This window comes from Gossypium hirsutum, chromosome A08, assembly GCF_007990345.1.
Source record: "Gossypium hirsutum isolate 1008001.06 chromosome A08, Gossypium_hirsutum_v2.1, whole genome shotgun sequence".
Lineage (NCBI taxonomy): Eukaryota > Viridiplantae > Streptophyta > Magnoliopsida > Malvales > Malvaceae > Gossypium > Gossypium hirsutum.
Window position 1 is genome coordinate 1,337,268 of NC_053431.1, and position 24,361 is coordinate 1,361,628.

The 24,361-nt window shown below is 34.1% G+C and overlaps 2 protein-coding genes across 4 annotated transcripts; both read right to left on the reverse strand.

Annotated features, from left to right (window-relative positions):
* Nucleotides 1–12,135: 12,135 nt before the first annotated feature.
* LOC121204837 (protochlorophyllide-dependent translocon component 52, chloroplastic) lies at nt 12,136–15,885 on the reverse strand. 2 transcript variants are annotated; one of them, XM_041075525.1, is made up of 7 exons: nt 15,129–15,885; nt 14,225–14,412; nt 14,030–14,115; nt 13,771–13,955; nt 13,451–13,639; nt 12,673–12,860; nt 12,136–12,509 (listed from the first exon to the last, which is right to left on the reverse strand). In XM_041075525.1, the coding sequence occupies exons 1-7, from the start codon at nt 15,648–15,650 to the stop codon at nt 12,254–12,256; spliced, it is 1,614 nt and encodes a 537-aa protein (XP_040931459.1). In that variant the 5' UTR covers nt 15,651–15,885; the 3' UTR covers nt 12,136–12,253. The 2 variants fall into 2 exon arrangements, with proteins under 2 accessions (XP_040931459.1, XP_040931460.1); XM_041075526.1 differs by having other exon boundaries at nt 13,777–13,955; nt 15,129–15,788.
* A 1,296-nt stretch (nt 15,886–17,181) lies between these two features.
* Nucleotides 17,182–21,802, reverse strand: LOC107938358 (IQ domain-containing protein IQM2). Of its 2 annotated transcripts, none has more exons than XM_016871483.2 (8): nt 21,514–21,802; nt 20,967–21,433; nt 19,836–20,016; nt 19,635–19,723; nt 19,228–19,315; nt 18,776–19,015; nt 18,588–18,689; nt 17,182–18,132 (listed from the first exon to the last, which is right to left on the reverse strand). In XM_016871483.2, exons 2-8 carry the CDS (start codon nt 21,428–21,430, stop codon nt 17,464–17,466), a joined length of 1,833 nt encoding a protein of 610 aa, XP_016726972.1. In that variant the 5' UTR covers nt 21,431–21,433; nt 21,514–21,802; the 3' UTR covers nt 17,182–17,463. The 2 variants fall into 2 exon arrangements, with proteins under 2 accessions (XP_016726972.1, XP_016726973.1); XM_016871484.2 differs by having other exon boundaries at nt 17,187–18,132; nt 20,967–21,392; nt 21,514–21,685.
* Nucleotides 21,803–24,361: the final 2,559 nt, after the last annotated feature.

Here is a 24,361-nt window from a genome sequence, read left to right on the forward strand (position 1 = left end):
TGCATATTGAAAAGTCGAGGAAAAACAACAAATAGTAATCAATGAACACCCCCAAAGCAAAGACTTTGAAGGTTTGCATTTTGCAAAAGTCAACATCGACTTTGTAGGATTACAATTGACTAGACTTCTCCGTTGCTAAAGGGAGACCAAAAAATAAGAAAGTTTGGGAATAAATATAAATTCAAAAAATAGGTTTAGGTAAAAAAAAAGTTTATTTTTTAAATAGATCTTATCTCGAGTAAGTTTTTTTGGTATAGGGTCAGTTTGGCTCGAATACCTTTAATAAAGTATCGATACATTTTTTAAAAGTATCGACACTTTGCTTGAGAATCAATACCTTGAGGAAGGTATCGATATCTCATAGTAAGTATCGATACATTCCCTATTATATCAATACTATAGGCTTTAATATGAGCCGAAAAGGATCGAGCCCGAGTTTAGTATCTATAATTTAGGTTGGGTTTGGGTAAAAATTTAAACTCATTTTTTGAATCGAGCTCAGGCCTATTAATTAGACCTAAAATTTTATTAGGGCTTAGTCCGAACCGGCCCATAAACAATTCTACGAGGTAGGAACCAATAAAATAAATGTGTTGAAAGTAGACTCAATTTATACTACTTTAAATAATAACTTTTTTAAATTCGAAATAATCTTGATCACCAAAATTAGCATGTGAAAATTAAAATTAACTTTTAGAAAGAAAAAAAAGTTAAATGTTCAATTTGTATTAAATATTTTACTATTTAAGCATTAATTATTTTACCAAATTAATATTTAGATAATACTTTGTATTAGTTTACCAAATTAAACTAAAAATGTTATTAAATTTATCGTAAAAATTTATAATTCTATAAAAGAAATCAAGTTAAAAGAAACTCTGGAAAATTTTGGGGGGTGGAACACAAATTTACCCTATTTTTAAGCATTAATTATAAGGTCAATAAAAAATTTTAAAACTTAAATGGGTTGAATTGAAATTTTATAAAATATAGGAGGCATCCCTAGTAGTAAGATGAAAAGTCATCGTATTAGGTGGATAAAAAGATAGAAAGAGTGGTTAAAAGAAGCAGAAAGAAAGGCAAATTACCAATAAAAGCCCTCTTTTTTTTAAATTTACCGAAATGGGCCAGGTCAGAAATTATTAACCGGAATGGGCCAGTTTTTACAAAACGCGTCCACGTCAGCGCGTTGTCAGGGGAAAAAGCAGGAAAACGCTTCCTCAAGGAAGCGCTTTGCCTACGTGGACAAAAAATGCTTCCTTGAAGGTGCGCTTTCTGTCCACTTAGGCAAAGCGCTTCCTTGAGGAAGCGTTTTCCCTGTGTTTTTATTAGGGTTTTTTGCAATTAGAGTTAGGGTTTTGAGAATTTTGGGTTTTTAAATTTTAGGGTTTTAAAGAAAAAATTAAATAAATTAAGGTTTAGTGTTTGTTAATTAAATTAATTACTAATTTTAAAAAATTAGATTATGGTTTAGTGTTTATGGTTTTTAAGGAAAAAATCAAATAAATTAGGGTTTTGGGTTACTTGAGTAAATTAATTATAAATTTTAAAAAAAATTAGATTAAGATTTTAGGATTTAGGGTTTTAAGGTATTTAAGAAAAAAATCAAATAAATTAGGGTTTGGGGTTTAGGATAACTTAATTGAATTTTTTGTTAATCTAAAAAAGCTTCTACGTGGACGCTCTTTTGCTACAGTAGTCTCTGAAAAAATAAATTTGAGAAGACGTGTCTGCGCAAATAGTGTCAAAAACGTTTCAAGTAGGATGCATTGTCAGCAAAAGTACTGAAAGAAGCTCCCACGTGGACGCTCTTCTGCTACAGTAGTATCTGAAAAAATAATTTTGAGAAGACGTGTCTGCACAAATAGTGTAAAAAACGTTTCAAGCAGGATGCATTGTCAGCAAAAGTACTGAAAGAAGCTTCCACGTGGACGCTCTTTTGCTACAGTAGTCTCTGAAAAAAATTTTGAGAAGACGTGTCTGCGCAAATAGTGGTAAAAACGCTTCCAGCAGGATGCATTTTCAGCAAAATTACTGGAAGAAGCTCTCACGTGGATGCTCTTTTGCTACAATGGTCTCTGAAAAAATAATTTTGAGAAGACGTGTCTGCATAAATAGTGTCAAAAACGCTTCAAGCAGGATGTATTTTCAGCAAAAGTACTAAAAGAAGCTCCCACGTGGACGCTATTTTGCTACAATGGTCTCTGAAATAACTTGGGCTATAAATGAGCCAAATTTTGTTCTCAGGTTGCAAACTTACAGCAAAAAAAAAATAGAGAGGCTAAGAAGGATAAAAATTAAAGATGAGTGAACGCATTAGTGTTGTTATTTACTATGATGGTGAGGTTCGTCACACCGAGAACGGTGTTGTTTTTTTCGGAGAATACAATACGACTGGTTTTTAACCAGAACATAGATTTGACAGAACTTCGTAAAAGGATTAGGCGTAAAATATTCGGAATAACGCCAATGAAAGTGTTGTCTATTAAGTATCGATTTTGTGCTTCTATTAATCTAGTAACATATGACTCATTCGACATTAAAAGTGCTCGTAGCTTGGAGGCAATGGTGCAGACTCATCTTGCTAGTGGAGCACCATATATTGAGTTATATGTACAATTTGCATCGCCAAATGATACATTTGCGGCTGCTGTTCGAGAGGAATACACGACCCCTGCCTGACACTCCGTTAGTGGGTTACATAACACGGAACCGCCAGTTTTTGGTAGCGGTATGGAATACACAACCCCTGCACGACACTCTGTTAGTGGATGGGACATGCACCTAGGTGGGTCGATGTTTGATGCTGGAAATACGTATTGGGGAACGACATCAACTTATAGTGCTTGGCAATTTACATCCAATTGGGGACGTTATGAAACGCCCAGAAGAAGGGATAATGTACTCCCCATGACGTCTATTGGTGAGAAGACCTCATATGCCGTAGATGATGGTGGGTTAGATGATGAGTCCGATGTGGATCCACCTCGAGAGCCCGGCCACAATGGTACAGAAGTTGGATTATTTTCTGAACCTGAGCCTATTCCAACTGAACCTGAAGATGTTGAAGGGGGTTCAGATGAAGATGAAGATCCACGATTTAGGGCATACTCGCCTCCAGCCCACATGCATAATGTTGATCTATCTGCAGATGATACATTGGAGTTTCCAGATCTACCACACAGAACACGTGATCATACAAGTTCGTTATTGGATTCGAGAGAATTTAAAGTTGGTAAGGAGTTTTCCAATAAAGATAGTTTTCTTGGTGCATTGAAACAACATAGCATCAATAACGATGTTAACTACCACGTGGTTAAATCTAAATCCGATAAGTTTGAGGCTAAGTGTGCAGTGCAAGACGGAAGTTGTTCATGGAAAATCTACGCCTTGTTGAGAAAAATGACAAGGTTATGAGAGATAAAAAAGTATAAAGGCCCACATACATGTGCTGCAGGTACAGTATTTAAGGTTTTTGAATAATGCTGTTATTATGTAATGTTACATTATTTAACGTACTTCGTTGACAGGTATTTCACAAGATCATCCCAAGATGGATTCAGCTATGTTAACTACTTAATACTACCCACGGTGAAGGCAGATCCTAGGACTTCAGTGCCAGTCTTAATTGCCAATATTCGTAACCAAATGGGGTACACGCCCTCTTACCGCAAGGCTTGGATAGCTAAGCAGAAGGCTTTGGAGAAGATGCATAGTGGGTGGGACGCTTCATATAATGAAATATGGCAGTGGTGTCAAGTGCTAGAGAGATACGTCCCAGGTTGCATAACAAACCTTCAAACAGAACCTGCATACTACAACGACCGATTGCTCCGTGGATGCCAAGTATTTAAGCGTCTCTTTTGGAGCTTTAAGCAATGTCGAGACGCATTTGCATATTGTAAGCCATTGGTACAAATTGACGGTACCTTTATGTACAGTAGATATACCCATCGGCTATTGTTGGCAGTCGCACAGGATGGTAGTGGAAGAATCCTTCCAATTGCATTTGCAATAACACTGGGGGAGTCAGCTGATGACTGGGATTTCTTTCTTTCTATGTTAAGGATGCATGTTTTCCCCCAACCTAATATATGCGTTATATCGGATCGAGGCACCGGGATCCTAGCTGCAATTGTGCGACAGGGAAGCCTATGGCATCGCACACACCATCGGTATTGCCTAAGGCACATTGCTTCCAACTACTACAGGCAATATCCATCTAAAGGTGAACGATGGCAAGTGGCCAACATGGGTATTTAACTTTGTCTCTATTAATATAATTTCGTTTGGAATATTAAATTTATTTTAAATGGAAAAGTGGTATGTAATTTTCGCTATCAACTTATATTGGCAGGGTATGAGATAAGTAAAGACCGTTTTTATGAGATGTTGGCAGTTTTCCATTCAGTTAACGAAGAGGGTCATGACTACCTATGTAATATACCTTTCGAACAGTGGACATAAGCATACGACGGCGGCTTACGATATGGTCACATGACCTCAAACCTTGCCGAATGTATAAATCCTGTTCTGAAAGGAACACGTCATTTACCGATAACATCAGTTATGCGAGAGATATATTTTCATTTAGCGGCACTATTTCTGAAACGAGCAGCGAGTTATGCAGGCCAAATGTAGGGAGGCCATGTATGGTGCGCAAAGGTATTGCAAGAAATTAACAAGGCGAAGGCACGAGCGAACACTATGCACACAGTGTCACAATCGAGACAACTTATGGTTTCATGTGACAGAGTTTGAAAAACCGCACCAAGGTATTACTGACGGGCAATATCGTGTACACTTAAGAAATAGGATTGCGATTGTGGGAGGTTTGACGCACTTCGTTATCCATGCGCTCATGTAATTGCAGCTTGTCAAAATCTTCGTCTGGATCCCATGAGTTATGTCGATGACGTGTACAAATTGGAATACATGTACAACGTGTGGAGACACATATTCCCACCGGTCCCAGATGAGCGTAAGTGGCCCTCTGTATCGCTTGCTCCGTTTAAGCTGTTACCGGATAGAGAGTTGCGGCGTAAACCAAAAGGTCGACCTTGCTCAACTAGAATACGCAACAATATGGATATCCGAGAAACAACCAATCAACAGAAGTTATGTGGATGGTGTAGGAACCCAGGCCATACAAGTAGATCATGTCCAAATCGCAATAGGTGATAGTTGTTGTAATTGTCAATATGTTGTATTATTTATATTTTATTACTTGAAATAATATAAAAATATTCAAAATGTTGCTTTATTTAAAATAATTTTCATTTTATTAAAAATATAAAAGTAAATTATAATTACTTTATTTAAAACAACATTTTATCTAATTACATGAAATAATATAAAAATATTCAAAATGTTGCCTTATTTAAAATAATTTCCATTTTATTAAAAATATAAAAGTAAATTACAATTACTTTATTTAAAATAACCTTTTATCTAATTACATGAAATAATATAAAAAAATTTAAAATGTTTGTACAAATATATTAAAATAAAAATCAATGTCCGTGCCGGTCGGATTCAGTGCCACATGGAGGTCGTCGACGGTTACGCGTTGGATTCCTCTTTTTTCCAGCTTCTGGCGGGGGTTGTGCTTGCTCCGGCGAGGATTCTGGTTGTGGGTGTTGGGAGGATGACCCGCCTTGATAGAATAGTGACTGTGGAGGTGTTTGCATCATTAATGACGGAGGTGTTTGAAACCCATAAGGTGATGGGGATTGGTAAAAAGAAGAGCTCCTCGACGGCCACTCCTGCGATCCCTCGTGCGACGGCTGCCTATAGATCAGCGGTCCACTCGGAGTAATCGAAAATGGAGATGAACCGGGCTATGTATTCCAACCTGCCATAGGACTAGAAAAAGGAAACATATAAGGGCTAGGATACATAAAAGGGCTAGGATACGTACCTGGCATCATCTGAAGAGGCTGTGTTGTGGGTGTCGACGGTTGAACTGTTGGGCCTGGTGACTGTGTAGGTCCTGTTGCTGGGCCGGGCGATTGTGTGGGCGCTGTTGATGAGCCTGCGTCGTCGTCCCTTCTTCTAGGATTTAAAGGGCCATGTCGTTCCCTTTGGACACGCAATTGCCTCTGCCTCTCCTCTTCTGACAGTAAATATGGCTTGCCATGGATCATAAACCATGGCATGTATTCCGGCACATACGCCAACTCTGGAACGATGATCGGTTCCCGAGTAGGTATATAATCATACCGATCTTCCCACATTTGGATATAGTGTGACCAGAATCTCGGCCAATCTGTATGCAATTGCCGTAAGTCGATTTTGTGATGATAATCCAACACTTCAGGTGCCACAGGAATCGGTTGTCGGAATCCAAATTGCCATAATACTCTGTCTGATTGGTGCATCTCCACAATAACAAAGTTGACCAATGGGACCTTCACGTGCCAAGCGTTCGGATTTTGCAAGTATTCATCCGGAATTACTGCCCGAATTGCCGAATCCTCGTATGGTGTCTATTGAAACTATATAAAAATGATGGAAATATTAGTTAAATAAAAAATACTAAATACTAAATACGAATCCACTATTTTATTATGTATGTATATATATTTTTAATACTTACTTGTGCTTCCAATCGTTGATCTAATAGAAGCCGTATATCTTCAAGACAGGTAGGTAATCGAGCATAACTTGCCGAATGGTTCCACCTAATTAAATAAATTTTTAGCATACGATTATATTTTAAATCTACGTAATAATTGTAAAATCTAATATAAAATTTACCTCGTTATGAGTGGGAATGTATATGGGTGGTCCACTCGAGGACGTAAAAATGGAAAGCGAAACCGTGCCCATGATTGCAGTAGTGATAGGCAACCTCCGATTTTTACTTTATTCGGTCGCGTAGCCCCGCACATCTCCCGGTACAGTGTTGCCAACACGGCAGACCCCTAACTAAATTCACCAGCTGCTCTAAAATCAACGAGTTTTAGCAGCCATCTCAGATGTACAAGGTTCCGTGACAAGTCTGGCATCAGATAACCTCCAATTATTTGAAGAATGTATGCTCGAGCATATCGAATTTTTTCTAGTTCAGTAGAATCATCATCCGGCTCCGAAAATGTGTCTCGTAACCAGCCCATCTCGATCCGACCTCCGTTAATATTGTCCGGAATAGCACCCAAAAGCTCGTAGCACACCACTCCCCAATCAGCAGAATGAATAGACCCAGTGACTGCGTCCCCGTCCACCGGCAATCCTAATTGCAAATGCATGTCTTTCAAAGTGATAGTGCACTCTCCACATGGAAGATGAAATGTGTGCGTCTCAGGTCTCCACCTTTCTATCAACGTACTAATAAGTTTCGGGTCCAACTTGCACCCCCGGCCTATCATCGCCACTTGCCAAAAACCCACTTCCCGTAGGTAATCCTCTATCAACGGTGATGGAGGACCAGTCATGTTACGGATATAGCATTGCAATATCTGATCTACAGACTTTTATAAGAAATAATAAAATAAAAATTATTTAAATTTGCATAAATGACAAAAATCTTAAATAATATTTAAATATTAAATTTAACACTTACCATTTGCATTTGTTCAACGGATATGTGTTTATCATCGAAGCGAATTAATTCTCCGGCCATTGCTAACACGATCAAATTTTTTTATTTTAAAAAATAAATCTAGAAAAATAAAATTAGAGCTTTTTTGAAAAAAAATTAACGAGAGTTTTGAGAGGAATTTAAGAGAAATTTGAGAGATTTGAGAGGAATTTGAGAGAATATTGAAAGATTGAAGATTGAAAGGATTTAAGTGTGAAAAAAATAAAAGGGGTGGGGGGTTTTATAGTTTTTTTTTGGACCGTTGGGGGGTTACCAACGATCAAAAAAGTAGCCGTTGCTACTGTTCAAACACGGGAAAAACGCTTCCTCAAGGAAGCGCTTTGCCTACGTGGACAGAAAGCGCGCCCTCAAGGAAGCATTTTCTGTCCACGTAGGCAAAGCGCTTCCTTGAGGAAACGTTTTCCTGCTTTTTCCCCTGACAACGCACTGACGTGGACGCGTTTTGTAAAAATTAGCCCATTCCAGTTAATAATTTCTGACCTGGCCCATTTCGATAAATTTAAAAAAATGGAACTTTTATTGATAATTTGGCCCAGAAAGAAAGTAGGAAAAATGTTCTCTTTGTATTGTTTTTATAGTCTCTTCAGTGCAATGATAAGTCATATATATGACATATCACAATGTTCTCTTGTATTGTTTTTATAGTCTCTTCAGTGCAATGATAAATCATATATATGACATCTCACATGTCATGACCTCTCTAGCAAAAAGGTCACGTCTTGTCTTCTCATAGGTGCGACAATGCGAATTCATAGGTGAGTAATGCTGTAACACCCCTAACCCTTATCCGCTGCCAGAACAGGGTTTCAGAGCATTACTACCATTTACAGATCACTAAAAAAAATTTAAATACTTACCGATTCAATGCATCATATAAATAAATATATTACCATTCAATCAACAGTTTTGACACTTGTATAAGCATCAAACAGCAGCATTGTTAGTATACTTGCACATATCTCATATAAATTCAACATTGATATATCTATTTTCTCGACATATCGCACTTGAGTTTAATAATAGTCTCAACTTACATAATTTCCTTGTATCAACATATCAAAGATAATCATATATGTACATGTCATGAAACATATCATGCTCTTACCGTTTCTTCATAAGCATATATCATTCATTTCATTATATCAATATTTCATGCTCTATCATTTCCATATATTTTATGTATATTTATTCCGGTAATAATTTATATCAAACTTAACATAAATTATATTCCATGTACTTATACTTATTTCGTTTATCTATCTTTATAATTATTTCATATAACCATTCGTCGTCTGATACATATTACCTGAATATCAATTGTTCAACAGATGTCATAGCGTCTCCCATCCACGGTCTTATTTATCTTTGACATGATGCCATAGTGTCTTTCAACTATGGTCTTACTCATTTTTTTGTCATGTTGCCATGGTATCTTTCAACCATGGTCTTATTCATTTCATGTCACGCTGCCATGGTATCTTTCAACCATGGTCTTATTTATTTCCCGTCATGTTGCCATGGTATCTTTCAACCATGGTCTTACACATTTCATATCAGGCTGCCATGGTATCTTTCAACCATGGTCTTACACATTTCATATCAGGCTGCCATGGTATCTTTCAACCATGGTCTTACACATTTCATATCAGGCTGCCATGGTATCTTTCAACCATGGTCTTACACATTTCATATCAGAGAGCACACTCCCGCGAACCTCATCCTTACAGTGGGATTACCAGTCCAGGCTAAATCCCCTGTAATATAAACTCATAGAGTATTGTCGGGATTACTAGTCCAGGCTAAATCCCCTGCAACGACAATTACTCTAATGAGCTTGGATCTGAATTACCAGTCCAGGCTAAATTCAGACCCTAATTCGGATTACCCGTCCGGGCTAAATCCATTTACACGTATTCTTCGGGAGGGCTATATCAGGATAGGATCACCAGTCCGGGCTAGATCCTTTTTACCGTCAATTCCTTTTTAGAGATCCATCGAATTTTTCTTTCATTCAACCGGGATTTCTTCCTCTTTTATCAAATATGTCAATGTTTCATAAAATTTCATATAATGAACATTCAAATCATATTCATATCAAAAACATGCATTTCAAGCATTTAAGAATATAATTCAAGTTACATGAACTTACCTCATTGCTTATTTGTGTTTATAATTTCAGTAATCCGATATCTTTTCTTTTCCACGATCAAGTCTCATATTTGAGTCGTCCGGATCTTTATAAATAAATTTGATCATCATTTTTATTCATTTCATATTCTAATGCATTTAATTAATGCTCTAGGTAAAATTATCATTTTGCCCTTAACTTTTAATTAATGACGATTTCGCCCTTAGGGTCAGGAAAATAAAATTCTTGCAATTTAATCCTTATTTTCAGCTATTATTCTCATATATATATTGATAACAGTCCATGAATTCTATAAAATATCAGAATTTTCCATAATTTCAACACCTTTCAATTTAATCCCTAAAACATGTTTTCCCCCGATCTTGAACTAAATTAATAATTTCATTCAATTTTGTAATTTAAATAATAAAATAATCCATTTCATACAATTTGGTCATTTCTGACATTTTTACAAAATTGCCCATAAAGTTTTATTTTTATTCAATTTAGTCCCTGAGCGTAAAATATGCAAATTAGCCATGCTAGATGAATATTCATACATATTTTTCCTCCTCCTCCTCTCCATTCCACATCCTTAATGTAGATAACACACTTGTAAGTAACATTATCCATAATTTTTATTATTTACTTTTATGAATATTCAAGTTGTCCATCTATGTCATAGTCACTAAATTATTTATATCTGGAGCTCTAGAACTCTAAATTAAGATCCGATAATTTTCCCTGAAACTAGACTCATATATCTTCTTACCATAAAATTTTCAGAATTTTTGGTTCATTCAATAAGTACAGTTTATTCTTTAAAGTTACCCCTATTCTGCTGTGTGACAGTTGTGACCCTTCTTCACTAAAAATTAATTATCTTCTCGTACAGAATTCGAATGATGTTCCCATTTATTTATATTGAAACTAGACTCATTAAATATTCTAAAAATATAAATTTAAGCCCATAATTATGATTATCCAATTTTTTATGATTTTTCAAAGTCAGAACAGGGGAACCCGAAATCATTCTGATGTTGTCTCACAAAATTTATTATATCTCATGATTTACAAATCTATTGCTTACACCGTTTCTTCTATGAGAAACTATACTCAATTATCTTTAATTTAATATTTTTTTCATCTTCTAATTCGATTTATACAATTTATGGTGATTTTTCAAAGTTAGTCTACTGCTGCTGTCCAATACTGTTTTAGTACAAGATATTAATTACCATGTTATAACATCCTTATTTTCTTTTTCTACACCGTTTCTCATCACTTTCTCTTATTTTCTCTTCACTAACATATCAAGAACATAAGACCTTATGTAAGAAAACTCTACTATAACATCATTTCCATGTTTTATCAATAATAACAAACTTAAAAACATATTGAAATCTTGATATACTTACCTTGTTCTATTGATACTAATCTTTAACTTGGATTTTCTCTCTCCTCCAGCTTCTATTTCTTGAATCCAACTTGATATTCTAACTCCCCATGGCCTCCTTAACATTTCTCTCTCTTAGTAGCAATGGAAATTCTTTTGATTTCTAGGTGGAAATGGTAAATTTTTTTGTGGAAGAACCAAATTGTAAAGAAAAGAAAATTTCTTTCTTTTCCTTCTCTTCTAACGTTGGCTGCATGCATGGAAAGATGATGAAAATTCCTCATCTTTCCTTCCTTTTATACTAAATAATTAATAATAAATAATAATAAAATATCTCATTAAAATAATATATATCTAATTAAATAATCATAAAATATCATCAACATCATCATTACTTTCTAGATTTCTCTCTCTTCCAATTGACCATTTTGCCCTTTATTATCTTTTAAAATTCCATCCTTGAGTCATCATTTAATTTTGGTAAAATTGTAATTTAGTCCCTCATAGTTCTTCACCTATTCAATTTGGTCCTAATTCATCCATTTTCCTTAGTTTCTAGATCATTCCACTCTTAAAATATTTACACTATTGGTCCTTCAACTTTTTCATATTTACACTTTAACCCTTTAAATTTTGAGTATTTACTCTTGTGCAACAAAACTTTTCTCACTTTTACAATTTAGTCCTTTCTTGAATTAATATATCATAATATACTTCTTAATATTGACATAACTCAAAATTTCCCTTTATGTCACTTTATTTCCTTATTTTACTATATCAAGGATAATATCTTACTGTAAAAATTTTCAGGGTATTACAAATGCAACGTCTTAAAATGGTTAAACAATTAATGGGTGTCAGGTTCCATATACTCTTAACAAAGTTAGTCTATAATGAAGGTTCGTTCGCCTTATTATAGAGCCACTCCATGTTATGAGTTCAACCAATAGAATTAAATTTTTTAAAATCTTGTTCATGGCATGTAATCTAGAACATTTAAAAGTAGAGTTGAAAACACATAAAATATGTATATTTAATTTCTGATCATTGTTGGTATAGAAAAAAAAATGTTCAACTAGCTTTTAACCTTACATACAAAGTAAAGGGTGTCATATTCACATTTAACTTACACAAAAGCATGGTTATAGTCATGGTGATGAAAATTCTTGTAAATGAAATGAGCCAACCATTTTGAAGCTGCAAAACAAACGATAGCCATTGATACCATTGTTGTTTTAACCACCACTGATATCATGTTTTGCTTTGTTACAGCAACGATGCCAATCAAAACAACAGACATGATTTGTAGTATTACTTCGAGTGCCTTGAGACCTTTTTGTGCAGTATTACAACTCTTACAATTCACCACATGACTCCAATACCTGCAAACAAGAAAAAAGGTTATAGGGTAGGTTACCCGGGTTCAGAGCGTTGGATTCACGTACATATTCGATACAGGTATGTTCATATGTGAGGATACAAGCTCCTATACTTCGAGAAAAGTGAACAGTCAGAGCAATATAAGGACAAAGTTACTAAATTTACCTATCCATTAGTTGTTCTCTAGGAGGGGACGGAGGAAGAGCTCCACTATACTTCCCTTTCCAATCAATCTCACCGCCGGCATACTTGTTGAACCACCTTCGGAAACCAACTACTAAGGCATCTGACTTTGTAGGCACGAAACAAGCTTTTTGCCAATTGGTAGCCCCGATTTCCATTATCTTACGCTCCTACATGTAGAAATAAGGTGTAAAACAAAACGAAGTTTACTAGGCAAGAATATTGCATATGGCTATGTGTTAAACATGAGTTTTTCATATATTTAGAGGGGCCTTAAAAGTTGATTGTCCAAATAATCATGGAATATGATTGTCAGATACTGAGTACTCATAAAAAAAGTGAATGTACATAAGAGGCCTCTCTGTTATAGGGATTTGATCAAATTAGCCCTTCAACTATTAAATAGATCAATTTAGTCCCTTTACTATTAAAAAGAATCAAATAAGACCAAATTAGAATAGAGTTAACATTTACTATTTTATGGTTTTGTAAATAAAATCTTTTGTTTAGAATTGAGTTGCAATTGAAAAATAATAATTTTCAATACATTTTTTAGATAGAGAATGTTAACTCTATTACAATTTGGACTTATTTGATTCTTTTTAATACTATAAGGACTAAATTAATCCATTTAATAATAGAGGGGACTAATTTGATCCAGTCCCCATACAGGTACTTTAACCCATAAACAAATGAAAAGTCGAAGCAATATAGATTTTTTGAATGAAACTCATCAAAGAGCCAGAGATATAGGAATCACCTCAACATGAAGAAGATACAAATCGGAATCAAGAATCAAGTTTTGTCCAATGTGAAATATCCATCTTGGAACAATTTTGTCAATCCAAACACCGAAGTTTCTCGGGAAAGTCCAAATCAATCTACTATTACCTGGACTAACCGGAACACACATAAAAATCAAAGAAAGTCTTCGATTCGGTGGCGGTGCCTGCAAAAAAATACTTCTTTATTGGTAAACAACACTCGGAAAACAAATAATATACTGGACCTGACAGTCCACAGGATCAACCAGTTCAACCTGCTGATAAATAGCAATATATAGTGAAGAGAATGTAGAACCTTTACAATTTCGGAAGATGTTGCAGATCCATTTTCTTGATCAACTTCGACATCGGCAAAAGCATGAAAGATGCAAGGTGCAATAAAGTTAGAACTACCCCAATCTTGCTTTCCAAGAAAACCATTTATGTCCGACTTCTTAACTTTCATATCAAGTGGTCTACCCCCTTCTCTATCAACCTTCACTGTGAACCAAAATGAACAATTTTAGTTGCAAGAATTCGATATCTCGAAAATACCTACATCAAGAACTTCTTACCGGTTGGGGTCCGAGTGCGCATTAGACCATAATGTGCATATGGAACATGAGCAGGATCCATAAGATTTTCAACCAGTACCTCGTACCTGAAAATACAAACTTAGTTTCTTCAACAAATTTCAGCAACTATTGATGATTTACGTCCACTACATTACTCTCTTCACTTTTCTTAGAGTACTCGCATAATTTGCATACCCATAAGGGATATCTCTGTTTCCCATCAACTTTGAAAATGAAGGATCATCTAATACAGGAATGTAAGGAGGCTTTTTCTTTGTTATAATATCTTTGTATTGAGGATCAGCATTTGGCCAAACCCATACAATATCATGTTGCACAACACTTGGATAAACAGCCACACATGCTTTCTTGAATGTATGGACCTGCAAATTTGAAAACCAAAGTTAAAATAAGAGAACCCTTTTTGCCAATAATGCCACACATTACATGAAATTGCTGATTACTGTTGAGGGGAGGCCGGACTCTTTAGTAGGAGAAGTTTTCAAAATATCGTGAGCAGACGAACCCCTCAATGGTTGAGGTATTGTGCTCAAGGTGTCCATGCTCAGTTTGTCTCTCGACTCCACAAGGAGCCCTGACGGGTCCATAAAGTGAGAACACCTTGCCCACCAAGGAAATATGAGCATTTGGTCTTGGCGGGTTTGAAACCATGCCCTTATATGGCATTAGTAGGTAAGAATAGTACCACTTGAGCTAGTGACCTCCCCTCAACAATTATAATATCAACACTTTAAGAAAAGGATCAGTATGTATATACACTATACTAATTGAAGCTGGGAGATCAGTAAAGAATACTATATGTCCACACATTCATTTTTCTTAAAATAGTCGCGTCTGACATTCAATCCAACAAACAAATACGAAGATATGATCCCGAGTCGTATCTTCAAATATATACATGTATTCAATACTCATTCCCGAGTCAGAGTAAACACCCATACCTATGTCCTTACATGTATAGATATATCATACATGTAGGAGAATTAGACCCCAGAAAGTTCCAAATAATCCTAACATTAGAACAGCAAAAACAGAACGTAATTAAACATGGGGATATGAACTAAAAGAAAAGGGTTACCGGGGGTCCATCTACGGGAGCTTGAGGAATGATTTTGCAGTCACCATTGCCACCAAAACACCAACCATGGTACACACATTGTAACCTCCCCCATTGATCAATTCTTCCCTCAGATAAAGGAGCTAATCTATGAGGACAAGTATCATCGAACACTTTCCATTCATTCTCGTTCTTATCCCACCACACCACTAGATCAAGTCCCAATACTTTCTTACCATGTGGCACCCTCTTATCCAAATCACATACAGGCATCACTGGATACCACTGTGAGTACCAATCGAATCTCTCTTTACCGACCTCAGCCTCAACTTCCGGCATAGGTGGCTCAATAGACTCCGTTGTTGATATTGGGGACGATGATAAGGTCGTAAACAACCTGGATTTCGATCCATTTCTTGTATAACATGGTAATTGTAAGTTCAAATTGTGAAAGATGGGTTTAGCAAACTGGGTTTTGTTTCTTGTTGTTGTTGGAATGTATGGTGAATGAACAATGGTAGGAGAAGCTTTGAGAACATCCATGGCGGATTATATTTTTGGTTTATTTTTCTTTTGCATTTTAACGATTATGGCGGTCTTAAAAAGCTTAAAAGCCAAGAGGAAAACGAAGAAGAGTGAAAGAACTTGAGGCTGAAAGAGGATGAGCGTGTGAGTAAATGAAACACGTGATGGAGGTAGAATGTGGAGAACCAAAAGCTGTGAGCTTCGTGTGGCTCAAAACGAATGACAATAGGTGTTATGAATTTTGGTAAAAATGTCATCGAGGGACTTGTCCTACGAGTTAAATTATATTTTGCTCCTGATTTTATCATAGAAGAAGCCTAAAATTTTTTCCGAAAGTCGAAATTATATTGTATATTTTTAAAAGATTAAATGAAAATTTTATCATTTTAGGTTTTACCATGTATTAACATAAATTTTCATAAATTTTAAAGGGCCAAAATGGGATTTCCTATTAAAGGACCTGAAGCCTTTACCATACCCTAGCGCCGTCCCTATCCTTTATTCAAAAAATGAATAAATTAGTCTCTTACATATTATATCAAAGAGCAAAATTTCACTCATTTTTACAGTAAGAAGTAGAATTACCCCACTTCATTCAAGTTTTTTAAGTCTTTTTCAAGTCATAAAGTATTTGTTTCAAAACAATGGCATTTTAAAAGTATTCTTACATCTATTAATTGAATATTAATTCGATTGACATGAGTATTATTGCCAATGTAGGAAAATGTAAGTTTGAGTATACTGAAACATATTATCCTTCTATTTATAAGTTGAAGAAGCACTACAGGTAATTCTAGGCTTTGACATCATTGACACATGACGTCTAACCAGTCGGGTCTTTAGTTGAATATCATGAATAGATATGTTTATTTTCAACCTAAAAGGTTTTTATTTGTTTCATGGTGGTTAAGAATAGTTGGCCACCATCCCCCATGTCACCCCTAGTGTACTCTTGATGCTAGACTCAAGCCATTTTTTCAATAGAAATGGGATTAGCCTTCAAAAGAATACTTTTTCTCTAGTCCAAGGGTTTTGTCATGCTTTGGCGTCTGTGGTGGCTTTTGTGACACTTGAGTCTTGTGGTGACTCATTTTCTCTAAGTACTTAGTGACTTTGGTCTATTGAGTTTTTGCAGGGACTCGTTTTTGTCTAGGGTTCTATTGCATCTATTATTTCAAGTCAGAGATGTTCCCACTGTCAGAGGAGGAAAAATTTGTATAGAGACTAACCCACCTCATTAAAATTATGTTTATCTTGATGGCTAATAGTGTCATTCAATTGAAAAAGTCGTGAGAACGAACCAAGGTCTCTCTTTGTTCTCAATTTAGGTAAAGAGGCTTGATTCGAGCAATGAAAAATTGTTTTCTCCAACATAAAGTTTAAATTTTTCTTGTCTTTCAAGGCTTTATCTAGTTTGGGACCGAGATCCTGGATCACTTTCTTCATTCAGTATAATTAGGTCTATAGCACAATTAGCTTTTGTCTAATGTTTATCCTCAGTTTGCATATAATTTTTTATATAATAAAAAATAAATTAAAATATAAAAATAAATAGATGAAATTTCATACTTTTATTGAAATTTAAATTATATTTCCTTTTTCAAAAAAAAAACTTACAATTGTGATGTCAACTTAAAACACGACATGAACAAATCAAAAAATTGTATGCATGATCGAAAAGAATGATAAAGAATTCCTATATCATCTTCTCTATTCACATCAAAAGAATCAACTACTTGTAAAATATACTTATATCAACTCTAAATTCTCTTTACCCTTTCATTTTTTCCCCTCCATATATCAATTTTAGTATCAGAGCACGTCTTGAAAATCAAACTCCGACACCTTTTAAAGAGAGGAAGCTTTTCTGTAATAAGTTCTCTTTCTTGAGAAGAGGTAAACTTTGTGTTCTCATTTCTTCTCTCATAGTCGTTACCGGTTCAGATAATTTCGGATTCAAGCCGCTAGTAGATCGAGGAGAAAAGTACAATTTTGTATAGCCATCACTTCTCGGAGATAAATTCACTTGTTCCAACGCTCGAAATTGAAGTTCCGAAGGGAAATCTCGAACGCAACCGATTCGAGGTCCTGCCCCTGTAGTCCATTTACATGACAATTGCTTGCCTAATTGATATGATTTCATCCCTTTCCTAGAGTTAATCCTTTGAAGAATCGATTCTTCAGCTATGGCTTCAACATTATGATCATTTTCATTCATCGTCTCGTCTTGAACCGTTGAATTTGAACCATGGTTGTAAGCAACAGCAACCTCAAACAATTCGGTTTTCATCGGTATTTCAAGATGACTCAAGTTGAGGAACCTGCTTGACATTGTGCACTCAAGGCCTTCACTGGTTCCTTCTTCGATCAAATCACCGAGCTTCTCGATCGAACCTTTAACACTGTTTTCTTCAGGCTCTAAGCTATTTTCTTCAGATGAATTGCATCTAAGATGGTGACTGGTTCCATGGAAACTCTCTTCTCCATCAACTGGTGCCATCTGAATGTAACAAAATGAAAGCATTTCATGTCAACCATTCATTTCCATTTCCAGCAAAAAAAAAAAAAATACTCAAAATCATTAAAAACACATTTTCACTGGTAAAAATACCATGGATATCCCTGTCCTATGATTCAGATTGCATTTAGCTCTCTCTACTAAAAAATAAACAAATTAGTCCCTATACGTTAAATTAATAAGCAAATTGATTTTTTTTTTTGCTAAAACTTTATCCATTTGTACTATTAAAAACCAGTGTGGCTGACGAAACAACAAGTGTACCTGATGTTGATCTACAAAAACCAGTTTTTAACAATAGAAGAATCAATTTGCTCTTTGATTTAATATATAAAGACTAATTTACCTATTTTTTGAGTAGAGGGAGAACTACAATCCAATTCATAAAACAGAGACCATCATAGTACTTTTACCCATTTTCATCAATTTTTTTTTACCTTAACATCTGTAAGATCAACATCGTTCTCCTTCAGAAATGAAATGAAATCGTTAAAGTTTTCTTCTGTAGGACGATAATGACCGCTATGAGGCCAGACCGCCTGTTTGAACACAATAATAGTAAATTACTTACTTACTTCGAGAAAAAAAAAACAAAGAATCGGGATAACATATGCGAAAAAGATACCTTAAGGACACCATTGTCAACAACTAATCTACCAGCAGCAATAGTAGCACCACCAGCCAAGAAACTAGAATGTTGAAAAGTACCCTTCTTTTTCTTGCCAACATACAAGATTTTTGATGTACTAAGTACAAAAATCCACTTAGAATCACTGGTTTCTTCTGTAGTCTGAAGAAGTTTCCCTGTTTGCTTGTATATGAATTTTCCATCTACCACAACAATCTCATAGGGCTTCCTTTCCATCTGTATAATGAAAAATAAAAATGAAATCGATATAATGTCAGATATGTATTGGGATTTATGTATGTTCATTTCTTTGAATGGAAGAAAAATGAGGAGTTCGAACAACTCGTATCTATATTGAGATATGACTTTTTAAAACTGTATAAACGCATTGAAAAACATTCATGTCGAACACATAGTGAACCACGTGTAGAACAGAAATAAAGACTCACCGGACCAAGATATTTGATGCATTGTTGTTGAAGCTTTGATCTAGGACATTTTTCTATATTTACTTCTTTGCCTTCTCCAATATCCAGCCTGCATATTCAAAACAAATATATTTTTCATTAGAAATAAATAAAAAAAAGTGTCGAGGGGTTGACTCTTTCGGGAAAAATCTTCAGTGTGTCGTTTGCCGGGCAATGAACCAAAGCCCCTACAATTGAAGGTATTGCCCCTGGGTTGCGTTGGGGGCGCTCCCCCTCTATGAACTGTACATAGCTCTCAGTGGAGAAAAGAGACAAACCCCTAGCACAACAAGTTGACCAGCAAACAACACTTCGAAAACTTATTTCAAAAAAATCATCCCCTCAACACTTTGCAGTGAATAAAAAAATCCAGTTTTAAAGAAAATTACCAGTAAAAAAAGGGTTCTTGACACTGAGAATGGAGCCATTGATTATAATAAAAATGCAAGTTATGTCCATACCTATGCCTTGGATCAATCTGCATAAAAACACAGCAATGGTGAAACTCTGTTCATTTTTTTTCTTCTTGTAATAACTAAAATATCCTCCGGTCCATAAAAATTAATTATTTCAGGGTACATTGGACTTACAGCTTCAAGCCAGTGTTGTAAAGCAAGCTTTTGAGCTTTATCGTTCTTGAATAAACCTTTGCCAACTTTAGCAGCTCTTGTTCTTGCTCTTGACCAGCGAGAAATAGCTGTTTCATGTTTATCCATGTCGAAAAATGATATAGAACTCCTTTTCAATTCAGCAAAATCCAAGAGCTTCCACCTACATCATAACATAATATATTCATGTTACTTGAATTCAAGATAAATGTCAAATTTTGTATCTTTGGGGCAAAGTAAGAAAAATACTTTAAAGAATCAAAGATAAATAATAAATTTTTAAAAAATAAAAATATAATTTTATTAAAATATTAACTTGTAATTTTATAAACTTCAAAAAAATTAAACGACATATTTACTATTTTTAGCCTCAAACGGGCCAAAGTCATTGCCTGCTCCTTTATATACGCCCCTATATCTATCCTATCCGAGTGAAAAATAAAGTAGACAGTGACCTTGATCCCCGAAAATAAAAAATCATCTAAATAAAAATAAATTTACATTTTAACTGCTAAAAATTATTATTTTTAGTCCCTAAAAAGTTTTCTCATTTCACCACCAAATCACATGTTATTTAAATTTATCCATTGGATTTGTCAGATTTTGTGTCAGGTGAATCTTTACCGAGTTAATTGAAGTTGAAAATTTTCATCTCACTAGACAGGGTGACGAAACCCTCTTGCCCCAAAATTGGTAAATTTTTAATTTAAATCCTTTAGAATTTCTGAAATTATAATCTAATATAATCATAAAATTGCATTTTTACCTCCTAAAATTAATAATTCAATTATGCTTAAGTTTAAGTCATTTCAAATTCTAAATTTTTCAAGTTTAGTAGTCGATTTTCCTAATTGGGTCGATTGATTCAATCATTTTAATTAAAAAATCATTAAATATTAAAAAAATTAAAAATATCAGTTAAACTCATCCATACTAATTTTTCAGTCTAGCTAGTTTAAAAACTTTTTTCGAACTAATATCTCAAACGATTTTTTATCGGATGGACCGGTCCGGTTCAATAAAGAATATCACATTCCTATACTCAGAATATGTGCTGGCTAAAGAATGAAAATAAAAAAGCATATAATTAAAAGAGAAAAAGATAATACGAACCAGCTTTGCTCAACCAGAACAGCACAATCTGCTAGCTTTCTCCTTGTACGGAAGCTCTTATAAACCTTTTGCAATCTTATCGCGGCCTCCATTTGTGGATTATTAAGATCTGAAACCCTCGATTCTTTTGAAGATTCCAATGAAAAATCTGGGTTTAAAGATTCAATAACATCCATTGCTTTGCTCTTCGAGCTTGCTACAGCTTCATCAACGGCGGAAGTCATTGTTTCCTCCAAATCTCTGCCTCTAAAACTAATAGATCCTTCCAATATCATCTTCCCAGAACCACATGATTTTAAAATACTTGGTTCTGAATCTGAGAGTTTGAAACTGATGGATCTAAGTGGTGTTTTAGCTCTTTCTTCATCTCCAAAACTAATGGATTTCACAGTCATTGAATCCAAGCTGCCATTGTCCATTTCAGTACTGCATTCACCAAATGGCCATGAAAAAGCAATACCCATTTTCTGTCAAACAAACTTGATATTTTCAGGTAGGCATTTTATCATACACAGAGCAAACATTTAAAAAAAAAAGCACATATTACCTCAAACGCTCGAACTGTATAAGAACTGGAAAAAGAAAGGAAAATGGAAAATGGGTGTTGGGTTGATTCTTGAATTTTGATATCAGTTCTCTTTTTTCCTTCACTTTCTCTCTGGTTTTTTTTTCTCGGGAAAATGATCAACTGTGTATCTCAAGTGTTACCATTGATAACATCGATCTTGGATTTGCTTATATAATGGTAGTTAATCAACTTAATTATATGTAATTTAGAGAGATGGAAAAATTAAAGACACAAAACAGCGTTGTTTTGTGTAAACAATTGATAAAAAGTGGTTGAAACTTCCATGCATGAGTTGCTTTTCTTCATTAGGAATATGACCCACAAGTTGACATGGAAATGAAAAAATACATTTTTAAAAAGTTTATAATTACATGAAATATTTATATATCCCAATTCGTGGGTCGGATTATTCTCCATGTCTCGGAAGGGTTTGAGCAAAAATATTAAGTCCAAAAAATAGATTTAAAAAAAGATTAGGCCCATTTAAAATATGGGTTAGATTCGGATTTAAACATTCAAGGCCAAAATCCAACTTGGTCCGACCCATTTTAAGTTTATAATATTTTATATTATGTTATTTTTATATATTATGTGACTCAAAATTTGCTTAAATTTGATAAAAATAAAAAATCGAGACAAAAAAATTATTTAATTATTGTTGGTTTATTTAATTATTGTTGGTTCGGTAGTCGAACCAATTGAACTAATTGAACCAATTGAATCGAAATCCGATGGTCTAATATGTTAAACTACCAGTTCAATTATTAAAACACTGAATGTGACACTTTAAGATTATACTACAACTTCACCTAAAAATTTATATAATTTCTTTTAATTTTTAAGTGATGATGTGGCACAATCTCAAAGTGTCATGTCATCAAACTTTTATACATTTTTTAAGTTTAAGGATTAGACTAAACCTAACTATCGAGTTCAAGTGCTAACGTGGATAAAAAATACAAGTATTATATTATCTATTTTGTAAATTTTGAAAGGATTAATTTTGTAAATTAATATATTATTTACTTTAATTTTTCCTATAAATTATTTTCTTTAAAATTTTCAAATTATTGGAAGGAAAAAATAAATAAAATGTAAATTTAAAATGTTAAAATATTTCAAGACCTATTAAATTATTGATTAGTTAGGCATAATGAGATTTGGCTCTAAGATTAGATTCTTCTAATCCGAATCAAGTCTCTTATTTACTCAATAAAAAATATTTTATTTAAATTATAAATTTTATATGAAAATATTTTTTAATATTTTAATATATTAAAATCAATAATTCGATTCAACCCGATTTGATTCATAAATAATCTTTATTTCAAAAACAACCAACAAAAGTCGATTAAGTCTTAACTCGATTAGTATAGGCATTGTTCTCAATGTAGAAGTATGTGAGTTTGAGTGCGCTAAAGCGTACCATCCTCCTATTTATGGATTGAAGAGGGACGATGAGTAGTTCTAGGCATTGTGTCACCAGATATGGTCAGAACTTATAATGAAATTATTTAAAAAAACAGTAATTAATGGCACCATTGTTGTTATGGAGTTTTTGATGAGATACGAACAAACCCTCAATTCAAAGATTGAAATTCAAAGATAGCCCTGATAAATCTAAGTCATCTCATTTCCTCATTCTGACCTTTTTCGCCGAAGAACCCTATTTAGATTAGATTGTTGGTTATTAGGGGCAACCCATTCCAAATTAGTGGATGCTACCAAAAGAAATGACAATGCCATACGCAAAAAGAAAGTGACTCATAGAATGGCAGAGGCAAATAGAGCTTTTGCATATTTTCGTTAATCCATTAATAGGATCGATATAGACACATAAATCCATGAATTCATACATCTCGATCGGAAAAGAATTAATAGAAAAAAAATCAGAATTAATCTATATATTTTTCAAAACAAATGTAATATTTATCAATTTTAATTAATAATTTAAAAAATTATATAAAAATATTAATTAATTGCATTTATAATTTTGGGATTAAGGCACCGTCGAACTTGTGTACGTACTTTACACTTCATTACTATACTTTTTGTTTCTAATTAATTAATATTAATTAATTATAAGCTTAATTATTAAAAATATATACATATACATATATATATGTATGTATATACGCACGCGTAGCCGAAAAATCCTACACTTTATACTTGTGTCGGAAAGTAGCATATGGTATACAGCCAACGTAGATGATTAATTCAACATTTTGTACTATATAACCCCTTTAAAATAATATATATTTTATGACAAATGGATAACACTCTTTTTTTTAAAAAAAATTAAAATAAATATATAAGTTGTATACAAATTTAATTTTATACTATATTTAGGTATTGAATCTTCGATAAATTTAATATTACGATCAAGGTTTTATCTTTCGATTTTGTTGAAAATTTCTACGAGTTTAGAATGAAAGCATTGGGTTGTATGCTTTAAATATTTTATATGCTATAAGTCATGAGGTCGAGTCAAATCATATGAAAACTCTTCCGTTTTCATGACAAATTGTTCAAGCACTCCAAGATGCACTCCTGGAATGACTTGCAAGAACAACCAATTGAAGCAAGATCCTATTGATGTATCGGTTCATAAAGGAGTGTGAATTTTAAATGAATTGCTCAAAACCACCATTGAAACCAAGAATTAAAATTCATTGAGCCGATTTTTTTAGCTATTTTTTTTGTCTTAAATCCATAAAATCTTACTTAAATCGATAAAACCTAACTAAAATAAAACCCAAAAAATAAAAAAAATATGGCTCAAATAAATAAAATCCAACCTAAAAACAAATAAAAGCTAAATATATTA

What these genes read in the sequence shown, in the direction of transcription:
- LOC121204837 (XM_041075525.1), bottom strand. Translation starts at nt 15,650, where the DNA reads ATGGATGTTCTCAAAGCTTCTCCTACCATTGTTCATTCACCATACATT. An exon ending in CTCCCGTAGATGGACCCCCG is followed by an intron (nt 14,413 to 15,128) that starts GTAACCCTTTTC and finishes TCAAATTTGCAG; the next exon opens with GTCCATACATTCAAGAAAGC. An exon ending in CATCTTCCGAAATTGTAAAG is followed by an intron (nt 13,640 to 13,770) that starts GTTCTACATTCT and finishes ATTTTTTTGCAG; the next exon opens with GCACCGCCACCGAATCGAAG.
- LOC107938358 (XM_016871483.2), bottom strand. Translation starts at nt 21,430, where the DNA reads ATGGGTATTGCTTTTTCATGGCCATTTGGTGAATGCAGTACTGAAATG. An exon ending in CAAGAACCCTTTTTTTACTG is followed by an intron (nt 19,316 to 19,634) that starts GTAATTTTCTTT and finishes TTGAATATGCAG; the next exon opens with GCTGGATATTGGAGAAGGCA. An exon ending in GCATCAAATATCTTGGTCCG is followed by an intron (nt 19,016 to 19,227) that starts GTGAGTCTTTAT and finishes TTCATTATACAG; the next exon opens with ATGGAAAGGAAGCCCTATGA.